This window comes from Dermacentor variabilis, chromosome 5 (genome assembly GCF_050947875.1).
Source record: "Dermacentor variabilis isolate Ectoservices chromosome 5, ASM5094787v1, whole genome shotgun sequence".
Classification (NCBI taxonomy): Eukaryota; Metazoa; Arthropoda; class Arachnida; order Ixodida; family Ixodidae; genus Dermacentor; species Dermacentor variabilis.
The window spans coordinates 55,114,150-55,132,268 of NC_134572.1; the positions used below are offsets into that span (position 1 = coordinate 55,114,150).

At 45.4% G+C, this 18,119-nt stretch overlaps 1 protein-coding gene across 7 annotated transcripts in view; it reads right to left on the bottom strand.

Annotated features, from left to right (window-relative positions):
- Stat92E (Signal transducer and transcription activator Stat92E) overlaps window positions 1–18,119 on the bottom strand; it is a 194,108-nt gene that overhangs the window by 93,574 nt on the left and 82,415 nt on the right. For all 7 annotated transcript variants that reach the window (XM_075692518.1, XM_075692520.1, XM_075692522.1 and 4 more), the window contains exons 9-12: window positions 15,892–15,979; window positions 10,299–10,340; window positions 8,691–8,771; window positions 3,197–3,289 (exon numbers count right to left, since the gene is read on the bottom strand). In XM_075692518.1, coding sequence (XP_075548633.1) covers window positions 3,197–3,289; window positions 8,691–8,771; window positions 10,299–10,340; window positions 15,892–15,979 — 304 coding nt within the window. The remainder of the gene's footprint in view (window positions 1–3,196; window positions 3,290–8,690; window positions 8,772–10,298; window positions 10,341–15,891; window positions 15,980–18,119) is intronic.

Consider the following 18,119-nt stretch of genomic DNA (forward strand, 5'->3'; position numbering starts at 1 on the left):
AGCCCAGCCAAAACTTGTCAAAAGCCAAAATGGCGGTTGGAGCGCGTTGCCTACTTCAGCCCAGGCGGGTTCGGGGTGCCAAGTTGCGACGTATCATGCGGGAACGTTTTCACAGCTACGACGTAACAGCGGGGTTCCTTATACATTGAATCCTATGGAAGCTATGCCGGGACCGGATGAAAACGACGTAGCAGCCGGGAAAACGCAGCAGTGAGGAACATAACAGCGGGGTTCTACTGTATATGTATTCCTTAATATGCGCGGAAATGTGATTGCACAAACAAAAACTGAAGCATAAATGTCTTTTACACATACCGTATTTACACGATTGTAAGTCGACCCCTTTTTTAAAATTTGAAAGTCTGAAGTTGGGGGGTCGACTTACAATCGAAACCAAAACATGGCCCCGCCAAAAAAAAAAGCGATACCAACGAGAGCTACAACGTAGTTACAATTTTATGTTTGCCCTATGGTCCTACCCGTATCTTTTCGCTATCCCGCGTGTTTGTTTGCTGTCGGAAGGGGTTTTCAACATTTTTGAGAGTCTTACAGTGCATGCAATACTCATGGGGGGTGTCGATAGTTGATGGAAGCGCCGCTGTTCCCATTTGCGGCGGCACCCTTAGAACGGCGGCGCTTGCGGGGAGTATCGGTAGTTCATGGAAGAGCAGACACCGTTCGCGGGTTTCTCTTTCTCTGTTTAAAGGCCTTAAAGGCATTGGCATTGGTTTGACCAACTTTTTGACGCGCTCCACTTGACTGCCGGCTACGTGCTACTTCTATGCTTCCCCAGTCGTCATGAGTGCTGCAGGCCCACTAATCTTTCGGCACTCGTTCACAGCAGCGTTCAAGAGGGCTGCCATCCTTTACGCCGAAGAAACAAATCACTGCGCTGCGGGCCGCAATTTCGATGTTTCTAAACGGGTGGTGCGAGAGTGGCGACTGCAGCGAAGCGAAATTTTAACCCTGTGGCGGCAAGTGAGAAATTTCCCACGTGCCGAAGTCTGGACGCTTTCCGGAGCTGTAGGCTAAGCTTGCGGCAGCGTCGCTGAAATGCGTGATCTGTCCCTGCCAGTGAAGTGTGACGTGGTCATGAAACAAGCCCGGACCTTCGCCTTAATTTTAAGGTTCTGCTCCGCCGTGAGTACGAGTGGCTGGCGGCAGAAGACTGCGAAATTACGCCAACCGGACCTGTCAAAGCCTCCCTGACGGCTGCGTGTGGTTGGGTGCATTTGGCGTGGGCTGCTGTTCTGCAAGATGTCCTGGTGCGGTCGTTTGCCAAATTTGAAATTTCGCTGGACCACGACGCGCTGTGGGACCGCAGCAACGATGACGATGGCAGCACTAGTGAAGACGAGTAGTCCAGTGACCATGTCAGCTACTAATAAATTTTCGTTATCGAATGCGCCCTCGGGTTTTTTTTTTTTTTTTTTTCGGTCAAGCGATATGGGGGGGGTCGACTTACATTCGAGTCAACTTACAATCGTGTAAATACGGTAGTCATTGTATAATTTACACATTATCTTGTTTATTTGTCTGTTGTACATCGTACTTGCTTGTTTTTCCTGTTATATTTGCTTTTTTGTTTGTACATCGGTTCATCATGTAAGCCGAACGCACTTAGGAGCAAGAGCCCCTGTCAGGCCGAATGGCCTTTAGCTCTTGGTTCCTCTTTCTGTAATGAAGAAAGGAAAAATAAACTTCAAACTTCAAACTTCAAAAAAAAAAAAAAATTACACCCTTTGGGGCGTACCTTGCCACACCAATAATCATGACCTGTCTTGTCCGCATTTCCTTTCTTCTAACGCTGCAAGCCTGGTAGTTCCAAGTCATGAAGGGCATGCGCATTATCAGCATGACAGAGCATTACCGGCAGAAAAGTTGGAGGCGCAGCATTTTCAAGAAAGGAGACGCAAGCAAGGTAGATGACGATTATTGTGGCGTTGCAAATACACACCCAAAGGGTGTACATTTGTTTAAGAGTGTAAGCAAGAGCATGCTGCGCATACCACAGCCGCGCGTTGAAGAAAGTTGCAGCACAGGCCTTCACTGCTGCAAGCGTTAATCAGACAAGAGATGACGAGTATTTAAGCATCCACACTGTTTTTTGAGCAAAACAGAAATGAGATTTGCTGATTAATTTAGCAAAAGTGTTGACTTAGGAAGAATTTATTCATTGTATTTTTGATACCCTCTGTAATACAAAAATTGGTTAATTTTGATATTTTTTCCTAGTCCCATGAAGTCCAAATAAATGCTGCTTCACTGCAGCTATAACTTCGCATTTTATTATTTAATGGTAGTACAGTCGCGGACTAGTTTTTCGAACATTGACGGGGCCACAAAAATGTCCAATAAAACGAACTTCAAGAAAAAAATGTCATTTAACTGCTTTTTATTGTGCCGGCAGCATGGGAAATTTGTTCACGGACTTTTGCTCATTGTTGTGCTTCAGTGAAATAACGTCCATTTGAAATATCACGACAGTTGATATCTTAGACATATCTTGCACTTGGAACAACGTGCACTGCATATTGCAGACACGTACAGGTGTCGCATACAACCTTGATGGCGTAAGGCCAGCAGTTAAGGCTGTGCTGCACAAATTCAGCTTTGAGCTTTCTGCCTACAAGTGAGCTGTCGTTTCTGTCAAATAGGCACACACGAATTTTGCAGGCATACGTGCAGTAGTTGCCGGCTGGCTGCACATGTGAAGGCAAAGGTACAGCTGTTACACTAGTGTGACTGATCTAAGACCTAGTAATCAATGGGCGACTTGCATTTGAGGCAAGCTCACCATCTGCAACCCTGCATTACTTCAACAGATAGCGAATGAAGTTAAAGGTAAGGTTACAAGTCAACGCAGGTCTGTTCGCAACAGCCACATGACACTCCGAAAGCCAGAAAGTTACTTGCCAACGAAAGCAAGGGTACAGGTGACAACCTGAATGGCACCAACTTAGTTCAGGGCTGCCATATTTGTGACCTTGCACATGCAGATTATATCCGGAAAAAGGAGCGAGGCACTATTTGACGTCTGAATTTTTGGTTGCCGTTGGAAATCAGTTCTACAGACAATGTGACGAGTTCAAATGATCAAGCAGGTCCGAAAGACCAGTCAGCCACTGTGCATGTCTGCAGACATGCACAGAACTAATCTTTATACGGAAGGTATCCCTTCAATAGCACAACTCACCGGTTCAGCAAAAGCATTGTCCCAGGTGACTGTGGCCCAGGCATGTGGCTCCTGATTTCCGTGCACGATCACCACCACAGGTAGTGACAATGTCTGCAACAGCACACATGTGCATTACATTAAGTCTCAAACGGCTGCAAAGTTGGAGTGACACCTTTAAAGGCGAAATCAGGAAATGTGGCAGCCTTTTAAGTCCCAGCAAAGTGCGTTGAAAAGTCTCGGTGAGAAACTATACATTGCTAAGGAAAGGAAACTCGTTAAGTTTAAATGCAAAAGCATGCCGCTTCAGTTGATTCAATCCCCACTGACGCCTACTAGCAGTGGCAATCACAAAATGGAGAAAAGCAGGAAGCGCTCCTACCATTGAGAACACTTAATTCTGGTTACTTAAGTGTATTGTTCAAAACTAACTATTAGGCATGAATCATATTATGGATGAATAACATATATTTCATCTGGACAAACTAGACAAACTTCCTGTAATCAATGTTGACATTTGGGCAAGTCGATACACACACGACAGGACCAGAATGAGGAGGAGACAAACACGGCGCTGATCAGCGCCGTGTTTGTCTCCTCCTCATTCTGGTCCTGTCGTTTAGCGCTGTTTGAATTTTATTGTTGCCATGCAACACCAACTCGCCCAATCCGCTGCCCTTCTGCATCTCATCGATAAAAGATCCTACAGGCCGGCTTGGTCGATGGGCTTTGAGGCTACAAGAATTTTCATATTCCGTGTTCTACAAGTCAGGCCGCCTGCACCAAGACGCTGACAGCTTGTCGCATTACCCTGTTGACGATCCTGACTCCTCCGATATTACCAGTGCTGCTTGCGTATTCTCTATCACAGCTGCTTCATTTCGCCGACGAGCAATGTCGTGACGCCTACATCAGAGCACTCATCGACCGTTTTGAACACTCTCCGGCCGATGCCACTCTACGCCTCTTCGTTCTCCACGATGGTACTATCTACCGTCGCAACCTCCATCCGGACGGCTCTGAGTTCCTACTTGTCATACCTAAACACCCACGCTCAACCGTTCTAGAAGAGCTTCACGACGCACCAACGGCAAGACACCTCGGCGTATCTCGAACCTATGACCGTGTACGTCGCCGTTTTTTCTGGCCGGGCCTTGCCCGTTCCGTACGACGTTACGTCACCGCTTGTGAACTTTGCCAACGACGCAAGAAGCCTTCCCAGCTCCCCTCTGGTTACCTGCAGCCGCTAGACATCCCTGCCGAGCCCTTCCATCGTGTTGGCTTAGACCTTCTCGGCCCATTTCCGGAATCTACATCAGGAAACATGTGGGTTGCAGTCATGGCTGACTACGCGACCCGCTACGCCGTAACCCGCGCTCTTCCGACCAGTTGCGCAACCCACGTTGCGGACTTCCTTCTACATGATATCATTTTGATGCATGATGCTCCACGTCAATTGCTAACAGACCGTGGTCGTAAGTTTTTGGCGAAAGTCAATGACAACATCATGTGGGCCTGCTCCATTCAGCATAAATTTACTACCTCCTACCAAACTCAAACGAACGGCCTCACTGAGCGTTTGAACCGTACCCTTACAGACATGCTATCCAAATACGTTTCAGACGACCACCGTGACTGGGACCTGGCTCTACCCTACATTACCTTTGCATACAACTCTTCCCGTCTCGAAACTGCCAGTTTTTCCCCATTTTACCTCTTGTATGGCCGCGAACCGACGCTCCTACTAGACACCGTGCTTCCGTCCACCACAGCTTCAACTAGCACTTATGCCCGTGATGCAATCGCCCGTGCTGACCATGCTCGTCAACTTGCGCGCGTTCGTCTACAAGTCTTTCAAGACAAACAGAAGCGACGCTACGACCTCCGTCACCGTGATGTAAATTTTGTGCCCGGCACCCTCGTGTTGCTTTGGTCACCACTGCGTAAAGCTGGCCTTTATGAGAAGCTGCTTTCTTATACCGGCCCATATCGCGTGCTCCGCCAAGTGACCGATGTCACCTATGAAATTGTTCTAGCAACGCCCACTACGTCCTCCGGTGTGACAACCAGTGACATTGTCCACATCACCCGACTCAAGCCCTACAACTCTCCACGTGCCTTGGATATTTAACAGCACCGTGACGGCGCTTTTGCCGCCGAGCGGCAGTATTACGATATTATCGGTAGATACCCGAGAGACGACCCGCCGCGAGAACGACGACCAAATGGGTCTGTGCCCTTGACGCGAGACAATGTCGGCCTGGCGCTCTGGCTTCAGTGCAGTGTAAATAGCTTGTAAATAGCCTCTTCCGTCTGTGTCTTTCTAGATGTAACAATATGAAAAAAATTTAAAAAAAAAGACTTAATCTAATTTGAATACTAAGGAGTAGTGTTTATGTTATTCAAAAAGAGAATAACAGAATAAAAGTGGGGGAAGTGTTAGTAAAATGCACAGCAAATGAAATGACTTCGAAAAAATTGCTAGTGGAGTCGGACATTCTCAAATACGAATAAAAAGGAGATGCATACAGAGGCAAATATTTTCGAATATGAACTATTTATATCAACTGATATCAAGCTCAGTGGTATGAGGCCCAAACTTTGTCACAATTGTGATTCTCTCTCAACAGCTCGACCTGAACTGTCCTGACATATATGTCAGGACAGTTGAGGTATACTCTCAGCCCGCGCACGACGCCTCAATGTTATTTGACAGCTTTAAAGAGTTTATTTTGGTTTGAATGAAGGACACCTGCATCTCGGCATCAGCAAACACGTATTTTGAGCTCAAGCTCCTACAAGATGGCGGCAACACACTTTCTTTCTCGTTCATTCCTCGTTTGCACAGGTTCTTTCTGTTTTTGTCCTCCTTCCGCCACTCCTTTGCCCCACGGACAACTCGAAGCATCTGCTTGGTCAGTTGCACAGTCCACATCCGATTTTTCAAACTCCCTAGAGGCCACGAAAATGTTTGAAAAATCAGCCAGTTAGAAAAAATAAATGCCTGTCATTTACTGGCCTTAGGGGCTCAAACTGCCACAGGCACATTCGAAAACGCTCTGAAGGCCTGTCGGTACACATATTTGGCATATCGGTGCTCGTACTGTGACAGGCAATACCGGGTGCACGTGCATATAATTAAGGAATACATACTGTGTCCCGTGGCAATAGCCCCTTCCCACGCTAGTTATGCTTCACTGCAATACCTTTGCGTACGCTTCACCAAGTAACATTTCTGTACAGAGGCGAAGCTGACTTTCGGGAACTGGCATTATGCAATGCATCATGCTTTCCATTTCCAAGCTTCTAAGCCAATCGCGAGGACCACAAAGGCAGAGTCCATGCCATTGCTGACAGCAGAGTATTCTTTCAGAGAAAAACACGGCACCCAACGGCAAGAAGCTTCATAGCGAACGTCGAAGCAGCTAGGCCTAGCGTTGCTGCAGTGGTGAATACGGCTACCAGCGGATCTGCGTGCTGTAGTGCCGGTTCGAGGCGACGAGGTAATCAAAATGGCAGCGGTGGTGGCTTTGATTAATGCCATTTCGGACCTGGAGTCACGGCAACATGTCCAGAAAATCGGACGACGAAGAGCTCTTGCATCCAAAATTTCAGACGTTCTGATACATTGACTCTATGGAGAACGTGGTGGCGCCGCGAAGCCGTCCAAATTATCGGGAATCCGGAAAGTCGGTCGTTGACTGTACACTGGCAACTCCTCCTGCCGACGACAGGGCGTCAAAGACGATTCATTACGATGCCCGTCTGTGACTCGAGCCAGCATTATCACGACTTTCGACCCTTTCAATAAAATTACAGCTAATTTTCCCTGATAGAGGCACAAATCCCCCGAGTTTTCCCTGAGTTTTTCCAGACTACTCAAAATCCCTGAGAATTCCCGGTTTTCCCGGTTGGTAGACACCCTGGTTGCTTGGCCACCAACTCGGCAGACAAGCTAGTTTGGTGCATCGCAAGGTAATAAAAATTCGTGAGAGCTTTGAACAGCTGAATCAGACACATTACAACTTACAAGCAGCGTACTGCCAGAGTTAGACCTGATCGGCACAAAATGACCAATAAATTACTATTACTTCGTTATATCGATCAGTTTTTGTAACGAGCTTTGCCTATTAACTGGCAAGGATGGACTACATTATATGCTAAAAGAGCCAAAGGCTGAACTTGGTAAGTTTCAAAAGCTTCTACTAAGCCACAATGGCCCAAATGGGAAAAAATACTTTGCAATATGTGACATCGCATTGACAAACTGATGCTCGGGTCTCAGTTTTTATATATAATGGTACATTGCCCGATCATTTTCTCCTTTAATAATTACCCTTTACTGTGAAATGAACATGTTTAAAATGATTTCCGCAGTGTCCCCTTAACTCTTTCCCTACCATGGAGAAAATACGTGTTCTTTGCAGGTTACACCAGATCATTTTTCTAAAGGAACTATTGCACTGAATATTTTACGTAATACATAAACGAAAAGCAGAATGAATGCACTTTTCATGCATAAAAGTTTCATTACCAAGGTATATGTCATAAAATATGATATAAATTGCCAGAATCAAGATTGTGGGATAACACTGAACGAAGCTTGTAAAGACACGCTTATATCTACTAAGCAAAATATGTAACAAGAATTATGAGATATAGAAAATGTTTTGCCATCTAATAGACAATATCTCCGCAAAAATCAAAAATTTTCATTGAACAGGTATTCCAATACAAAAATTTAACTGCAAGCACTACAGTTGGGCATGCCAGACCGTGGTCGCCAATGCTCCGGGCTGGTTTCGTCGCCGTCGCTATTAGAGTCTAAGCTTGACAAAAAGGTAGCATCCTCAGAATAGCTGCTGCTTGAGCCATTTACGAAATGAGCCACAGATGCAGTGTAATCCCGAAATCTGCTATCTTTCGAAGGGCACGCGCCGCTCCCAAAGGCAGCTATTTTTGCTTCCTACTTTGACAATCGCGAAACTTCAGCGCGCGTTCAAAAATAACCGCCTCCTGAAAAAAACATAGAACAGCTTAGAAAACAAAAATATAGTTCTCCTCCTTCACGTCCGATGGCGAAGTGTGTCCACGAGCAGCGCGGAAGGTCTCGAAAGCAGTGTTTCAAACATTTGATAGCGGGTAGCCACTTCTGCTTGCTACTTTGACGATCGCAAAACTTCAAAGCGCATTCAAAAATCGCCGCCTGGCGGAAAAAACGCAAACAGCTTAGAAAATAAAAATATAGCTCGCCTTCACGTCCAATAGAGCAGCCTGTCAGTGAGCACCGTGGAAGGTCTCGAAAGCGGCGTTTCAAACCATCGTTAGTGGGCTAACGATGCACGATGGGCGCGGTATGAAAGAAGTTAATAAGCTGAAACTACACGCATGCCCACACATACACGTACATTGTGACTAAAACAACTTTTAGCTGCTCATTTGCCATGCAATGCACAAAGGCTTGTGCAGCCATCTTGAAAACAATTCCTACATTGATGTACCAGTGATAACTTACCCAAACTTGGAACACTAGCTCTCCACCTCCAACCTTGAACTGGGATTGGAACAGTAATGAGAATTTCTCATCCATAACAGACTGGAAAAAGAAAAGCCAGTGCAATGTAATGAGACATGCTGCCTGAAAAAGCAAAATATGAATGCCCACGAACACAACCTACAGTGGAAGCCAAATGAACTATTTCAAACTGCCACAATAAATATGGTCATGGCTTGCATGCATCTTGTCTTGTTTCTTCCTATTACAGTCAAAACCACTTATAACAATATTCAAGTACCAAGAAAATCACATTATATAACGGAAAAAGGCAGATGGGAAAACAAACATTTAAATTTTGATTAGACAAAGAAAAAATGTGCAGTCAAATCCATAGCATTACCAGTTTTAACAATACTAGGATGTAGCAGTGAGTACTTGCCCACACTGAGAACATTTGTGTGTATTCTATGGTAAAATAAACACTTACTTCAATGTTCCCATGCTTCATCATTGGCTTCAAGAAATAAATCTTGCTATCGGGCGTCTACACCAAACAAATGAAAGAAAAAGGAACACGAAATCCTGGCAAAGAAAAAAAAATGAGGGCCGTCGCACCTGCCTTGTACCGCACACCTTTGTCACATCACTCTATGCATCGCCGTCCTCGCGTGCCTCTCTTCTGCCGCACCAATACACAAGTTGACTGCACCGACATCGGAGAGGTGAGAGAGAGGTGTGCCAGGCAGGGGAGCATTGTAGAAAACAATTTATATTACCATAAAACACGTACAAAAGTTGACGCTACAGTATCTAATCATCATTATATCCGAGATATTGTTGAAACCAGTATTGTTACAAGTGGCTTCGACTGTCCTTGCACTATATGGGCTATCAAATGATATCAGACTACAGACTGATTGATTTACTAATCAATACCATAAAACGTCACTATACTTTAACCCTTATTGATTAAAAAAATCAAGATAATTTGGACTTGGCTTCTGTTCCCAGCAGGCATGTGCATTATTCAAATGCATCAAACTCTATTTAATTCAGACGTATTTCGTATCCAGACACGTGCGACGTTACAAATCTAGCAGAATATTGAGTATGAAAGGAGATTCTACTGCAGCCAGTGCACTGGCTAAACTACTGGCTACATCAATGGATCAGTGCTGGCCGACTCTTTGGTGACAAAACAAATGGGAAGCGCATGGGATAGCGAGACACATCCATTTAAACACGTACTTTGCCACTGTCGTACTGCGAAAGAAATCACATGGCCTTTGCCGCTGCAACTACTCTTCAAGTACTCTGCCACGAGACAACGTGAATTCTAGTTCCTGTGCAGTTCTTGTGAAAAATATGAAGTAAGGGTGATAACGGATTTAGGCAGTGAGCATTTATTTTCTTAGCCCATTCAACAATTCAGACATTCCTCCTGGCTGTGAAATCTGGGTTAACAGGACTTTACTGTATTTAACATTTGCTACATTTCTAACTTTACACCCACCATATGGACGAAAACTATCTTCCTTTTCCTAATCTTTTTACAGCTACATGCCACAGAAAACTCCACATGCCACAGAAATGCAATGGGCAAAACGGCATGTGTCGGGTACTTACCTCAGTGCCTTTTTTTTCTGCTCGCTTGATTTTCCTCAATTGCTAGGAAATGAGAAAAAAAATTAGTTCCATTGAAGAAAAAGCTAGTTCTTGCTATACAAGTTTCTTTCATTTATACGTTTGAAGCCACTAGTGGATTCAAATTTATTGTAAAACATACAGCTTAAAAAGCTCAATAAGATTTGCGCTTACCGCTGCTCTGCTCTTGCTCAAGTTTTGCATAAAGATTGCATTTTGGAGTCCATTTCGTTCAATGTAACACTTGGCACAGCTAAGTGGATAGATTTTAGGAAAAAACATTCAAGGTTGCCTTCATTTATGGGGGTGCAAGCTGCTGCAGTGATGGTGTTAGCATGAACTTGTATTGCTGCCTGCTGGCAGCTGCAGAAAGCAGCCGTTCGGGGTGGGTTGCCGCATGTTCCAGAAGAGCGGGCAACACATGTTCAACAAAAGCTAGGGGTTGCTTCAGGTAATCAGAAAACGGAACCAGAAGAAGGGCTGCTCCATTGTTCATATCTAACAGCATGATGCCAACTGAATGAAAGCATCACCGAAGGAAGCGTATTATTGCACAATAATAAAGCCCTCTTTCCTTCTTTGGAACATGCAGCTGGCTCTTGCTACTGATTGGCTGACAAGCACTAGCCTTCACTACTGCACCAAGCTGGTGAGATTGCAGTGTTGCTGGTCCTGCTTTTTGGCTATCCATGATATCTACTATATCAGATCTGAACAACTGGGCAATCCAAATCAGGGGGTCTAGATGTGAAATTCACAATTTCAATCAACCTAGCCGATCACAGATCACAATGCTTGGAGGGGAAATGATAATGCAGAAGAGTGAAGGATATCACACCCTATGTTGGCATGCTCACTCCCACCACACTCGCTCATACTTGCACAAGACTTATTTCAGAGGCATGATATAGAGAATCAGTGACTGACGTAAGGTATGAGGGGACACAAGCATGAACAGGAGCGGGTCAATTTGGGCAGACTTGAGCAAGAACAGAAGTGATTGCCAGTTAATGTCAGCTCAAATGAAAGTTAGCTACAGTCAAACCTCGATATATATAACATGGACATATCGAATTATTGTGTATATCGAACAGGTTCTATATCACCTGGAAAATTGCATGCATTTTTTATTTTTTATTTCGAACGGGGTTGGACGTAAAATGGATACATCAAACTCCACCACCCCAGATACCGTGCGCTGTTAACAGGCAGTGAGCTTTCCTGCAACACACTCGAAGATAGCGGTGGCGTGATGGGCGGGTTCCCAACTGCTGCGCACTATACCTGCACACATCTATCGCGTCGAAGGCAGCATTTGAACATAGCAGTGTATGCATGTGGGGGCTGGGATAGTTTGACAATGTCAACAACGCATTGCATTTGCTGCACTGACTCCTTGGTGCCGCGCTCTGCGCCTGCTGCACCTCGCGAGAACTGGCGGTTTGCATACGCAAAGACGCGCGACAGCGTGCGCTCACTGGGCTCACTGATAGATGCCTTGGCAGATACCACTTAAAACTTTGTTATTGACAGTGTTTCAAAAAGCTTCGATTAAGGAACGTGGAGACTGCAGCAGAAGTAGCGGCCAAACGAAGACGCTGCCGAGGTTGATCCCAGAAGCAGTGATGATGCCCGGCTCGCGACTTCAACTGAGGCTGTAGCTGCTTTCGCCCTTCTTTCTACACCACTACTTTGGCGCAATAGAGGACACCGGCCTATCGCTATTGAATCGTTTCGACTATGTTGAGGACTCCGTGTTTAAGCACACGGCTTCCAATAAGAAGCAGGCTACACTGCTGTAGTACTTTCAGCCATATAAATAGTTTGTGTGAAGCTACTAGTGAGTATTTACTGCGCCACGATAGGGGTGCGATCAGGGATTGTTGTGGGTAGTGTGCGCTTGGTTCCACTGCGCAAGAACTTTGTTTCATCTCATAGGCTGTTTCCATTCGTTGCGCTCCTAAAAACTGATGTCTATCTGGTTTAAAATCTCTCAAGGGTCATTGCTAGGTGCTCGCTCGTACGTTGCTCACAGGGATGCGATTACATCTGTAAACAGGCAGTACAAACAATGCTGCCATATACAAAGGATGCTACCATGCTTGCAGTACTTTTCTCATGACTCGCCTCGCAAAAGCTGGTAGCCTCTCGACAGAACGAAGGATTACTGCAAATTTCAGACTCGTTTGGTTTTTCTGATGGGCGCACCACTGTAGAGTTTATTTGGGTGTGCCTACATACACAGTTCAATTGTGCACATCCAGAGCAACTGGTGAACTGGCGCACACATGCTGTTCGAACCTTCTGTCCAACTTGAGAATGTACACTTAGAATAACTGCTGTGTTATCCAGGCCTTCATGTTGACCTCGTACTGAACAAGTAGACTTGCCCCTTAAAACCACCTTGGATTCTTCAATTTCCCTATGACTAGCATAGGAAGCTTCTCAATGCCTGACATGTTACTGCCGACAAGGACAGTCAGCCGCTCTTTGGTGTGCTAGCCGCCATGGCAGGGGTCACCAGCAAATACAAGTGTTTTCTCTAGGAGCATTTTGTAGAACCATTCAGTTTCATCACATCTGAAGATGCGCTCAGGCATGAACTGCTGTAACAAAGACTGTAGCTTTCCATTCTGATACTGCGCGACAGCTGAATCGTCAACAGCACTGCTTTCCCCGCACATCATCTTGAACTTCAGATCATTGCAAACCTTTAAGTTTCTGAGCCACCCATTGCTGAACCTGAAATCCTCAACGTTCATTTGAATTGCAAAAGCCTCCGTCTTTTGCTTCAAGACATCACCCAAGACCAGGGTTCACTTTGCTATCATGGTATTTAGCCACACTAGGAGTGCTTCCTCAAAATTTTAGGTAAACACCCTGACTCGCATTCTTTTTTTTAACCCCAGTTGACTTTCTGGCTCCTTCCAAGATCTTCAACCTGTGTTTCATGAAATCCAAAACCATTTGCTTCGAAATTCTGAACTCCTTAACCCCGACCCGCTGTGGTTGCTTGTAGCTATAGTGTTGGCTGCTAAGCACGACGCTGAGTGATCGAATCCCGGCCACGGTGGCCGCATTTTGATGGGGGCAAAATACGGAAACACCCGTGTACTTAGATTTAGTAGCACATTTAACAAGTCCTGGTGGCCCAAATTATTCCGGAGTCCCTCACCACAGTGTACCTCATAATCAAATTGTGGTTTTGGCATGTAAAACCCCACAATATAATTGTTTTTCCTTGCCCATGTCTGCTTTTAACCGACCGCTTTTAACTTGCTTGATGATGGCGGCTTTCTTTTCCATCGTCAGCCTACAGTAGAGATTTGCGTACTTTTAAACCATGGGCGAAGATGACAAAGGCGTAATCGGCACCATCTTGTGGGGATATGACTCTCACGGGTCCCCTGATATGTTGTTTTCCCGCATAACTCCAGTCTCCTGTAAGCCTGCTTCGCCGTGTGGCTTGGTCTGCTTGTAACCGACCATTTTTAACTTGCTTGATGATGGTGGCTTTCTTTTCCATTGTCAGCCTACGGTAGAGATTTGAGTACTTTGAAGCCATGGGCAAAGGTGACAAAGGCGTAATCGGCACCATCACTTGTGGGAATGTGCGACTCTCACGCACCCCTGATATGTTGTTTTCCCGCATAGCTCCCGTGTCCTGTAAACCGGCTTTGCCGTGTGGCTTGGTGCCCACAGCAGTCAGTGTGGTTGAAGCGCATTGGAGAGATGGCATGAGTGTGGCTCTGCTAACGCCACCTAACAGCAGGGTTACTTGGGCGTGGGAACGAGAAGGCTCTTCCTTTTTGGCTCGAACTCGGCAAGCAGTGCGGATGTTCTGCGCGTACGCCGATCCACGCTTCTGCAAGACCATCTCATGAAGCCTACCCTGGAATGGACAAACACGATTGTTTGAAAGAGCCAGCATTCGCGTGGCTGTACGTGGGAATGACCAGGGGTTGGTGCCCACATGGGGCAAACATATTCACTCACTGTTTGGTCACAGTGAGTCGGACTTCTGCGATTTGTCGCGCGCCCATCGGCATGTTTTGTGGATAGCAACTCGGCTAGCAGGCATTAGTCTATGAAAGGTACAATAAATGCCCTTGTTTGCACGACCGTGTTGTCGTTCCTTTGTCCCAAGAGCACGAGTAAGCATCCCACACACTGTCAGCGGCAAATCCGCTGGATGAAAAGCACAGCGCCAAACAGTGGGAAGCTTCAAAGCGAACGCCGAAGAGAGTGCACAGCAGCACAACGGGATTACACAACTAATCACAAGGCTAACTAAAAAACATGCAGATAAACACAAAAAGGTATGGCGATAGCTACAGCTGGCTACAGCTGTCAACAGATCGGTGTGCGAGAGCGGTGGTTTGAGGTTTCAATACGATACGATGGCCGCAGGGCCGTGGCTGGCTACGGCTAGCTGATCGGCGTGCTAGTGGGGGTTTGAGGCTGCGAGATATTCAAAATGGATGCCGCTTTGGACCTGTGGTTAGGAGCAAAAAGTCTGAAAAATCGGACTGCAAAGGGTTTGAGCATGTGAAATTTCAGACATTTTTATACATTGGCTCTATGGGGCACCTGACAGTACCACGAACGAGTCTGACTTATCAGGCATATCCGAATAATCAGGCGTCCAGAAAATTGTACATTGACTGTATATATATATATATATATATATATATATATATATATATATATATATATATATATATATATATATATATATAAAGTATTTATCGGAGCCAATCTGTATTTATGAATAAGCAATGTATGTTTACCTAGGGAAGATATTTCTTTTTGTCACTTTATGGTAACTCTAACAAATTGCAGGACATCTTTTTTTTTCGAATAGGTTAGTCTGAATATTTTAAATCTGGAATAAGAAAGATCAAACTTGGGGGGGTGGGGGGGAGGGGAACAGTTCATGGAAGAAATCAACCCTCAAAGGGTTAAATGTACCAGTAATGCAAATTTAGAACTACACCAGCAAATTCAAAAGCACAAAATGCTGGAAGTAAGCAATCCGTCAGTCCCAATAAGCGCGTCATGGCGCAGTTGCTTTATGCCGGCTCCTTAAAGCCAGTTTCGCTGCTATACAACTGTGTAATGCGGTGAAGCATATTAACACTGATAAGGGGTTACTGTTGCAGAACATTCAATTCCCTTAATTATACATGTGTTCAGAGCTGTTTCGGACGTTGCCTTGGCAATTTGGGGCCTTTCTCAATGCTATGTTCATCTCCGGCGGTCCTTTGAAACATGTATTAATAGCGTTCTACTGTACATAGCCTGCGTATATATTGGTAAGTATGAGTGAGCACCCGCTTATTCTGCTGAACTATGGATCACGCATCACGTGCTTGGGATAGCTATTTGTAATAATAGCAATACACAGGCTATGAAACATGCTGTAATGGAAGGATCTAGTTCATTCTGACATCCTGGGGTTCTAATATGCCCAAATCCCTCTACATGAGCCATTCTACAGTCCAACCCCATTAGAACGCAGCCACAGTGGTCGAGAACCAAACCTGTGACCTCATGCTTGGCCTTGTCGACATACCATGTTCCTAAAGCTGACACTCAGTTGCCTCGTAGCCTGGTGGTATTCCATGGTCCCCGTGTTATTCAGGATGTCTCCACTTGCCTCTCTAAAGTGCACACAAAAAAAATGAGCACATATATGTCACCAAATGAAGATGAAGTGACGAAAAGTTGTACGTGGCTAGTGTAATTACAATCAAGCCTTCATATAACGATGTCACATCCGACATGAAGATACCTTTGTTATATCCAATATTTGTCACAAGTGCATAAAGCAATATCACTGAATAATTTTTGCAATTGGGTCTACATGAAAAAGATGCAAGTGTAAGCTGACGTTCCAGAGGACTATACCAGTTGGATAAAAGACAACAAATATATGAACACGTTGCTGCAGTATCTGTACACCAAATGCATGCATTCATTTAATGCCCTTTTTATTTATTTTTTGCTAAACATATCTTGCAGTAAACCCTCTGAATAACTTTAAAGGGGCCCTGAACTAAACCCTCTGAATAACTTTAAAGGGGCCCTGAACCACCCCTTGGCTTTGCTGAAAAAACAGTCCGCTGGTAGCATACGCTGCTGTGAACACCTCAGCCAAGTTTTGCTTTCGAACACAGTGCAGGGAGCTCGCAAGTGAATCACGAAGTCCCCTTTCTCCCAAACGCTCTCTTTTCAACAAGAGGCCCTGTCCTCACTCTCTTCTGGGCACTCTATTTCGTCATCGGACGCTCTATTTCGTCATTTCCTTAGACGGCTGCTGTTGGCTGATAGCTGACAAGCTGCGGTCGGCTACATGGCGTAGATACCACAGCCACCAAAGGGTGCCGCCACGAGTCCACTGGCTATACTAGGTTAAGCACACTGCGGCTCGCTGAGGACAACTGTGTGTGGCTTATGTTTAGCGCATCTTATGCACAAAAGGTGGAAGTTGTGTATACATTAAAATCCCAAATGAAATTTCAACTGCGCACCATGGTTACATATAGAAGGCGGAGCGTTGTGGGCATGCCCCACTGCACCGTATCCTTCGTGGTGCAAGGCATTGAAGAAGGAACGGTAGCACAGCGGAGGTCATTATTTGATTGCCGATAACTCAGCTTCTGCTGAGTGCACTGAAGTACTTTTTGGGGCAAAGTGTTTCTGAAATGTCCTATTTTCACTTCAAAAGCCATTCTCCACTTCGATAAAAAGTGGCTCGGCAGCTTGCCATGCCATTACGTAGCAGCTCAGAAATGTGAAATTACAGACATAATTACGGACCTCAATAATTCTATGTCAATTTATTCGAAAATTCAGTTAATTCATAGAATTTGTATTCCCATAATTTACAATGCCAATTTTGTACCAGATAATTCGTAGTTTCTGGCTGTGGCCTCCAAGACAAACATGTTGCGAAGCACTCTTGGCTTCGTATATGGCGGAGGCAGTGTCAGAAATATGGCGGCCACTATGTGTTTTAGGCTCCTGCAATTGCTTATATTTAGTGACGTTCATTGCTTGTGGCGCTTTCAGTACGTAAATGCATGGCCTTTTGAGATTGTATCAGAGAGAGCTATTGCTGGGACTATGATTTGAATGCAAGTGATTCTGTGATGTGGGCACTGATAATTCGCACAGGTGTGCGAAGTGCCCACATTGTGTGGCAGTCAAGAAGTGAGTCAGAGCATCATCAGCATCTTCATCATCATCATCATCACCATCACCATCACCACCCCCACTGCCATCATAATCGTTTGCTTTTACATTTCCGGTTTCTTTCCCAGTGTAAAAACAAGCTGCACTGCATCTGTCGTCATGTTTTATCCACTGCTGGCATGTTGTGTGTACAGTTCTCGGCCACATGAAAACTCTCAGTAACATGCACATTTCCGCTAGCGTTCGAAGACTGCTACAGGAGTGACGGACTGGTCTGACCACTTGAACATAGAAGTAGACATGCAGACATTGCACAGGATGCCAGTAGGCGATGGCTGAAGCGATGACGAGCCCACTTGTGTGCTCATTTTAGTGACCGTTTCCGACTCCCTGAACTTTGCCTGCAGCTTTGTTGAGTGTAGCGGTGGTAACTGTGAGCTGCTGCTCGTGATTTGTGGGCTAGAGATCACGTGCAGTATTCTCGGGTGACCACTGTCGGAGATAGTTTCACTTTCGCAAGACTCCGAGGCAGATGCGTCAGCTTATATGGCCGACACCGTTTGTAGCGCTGCAGTGAACTACCGTACCAAGCGATCCCACATCAAT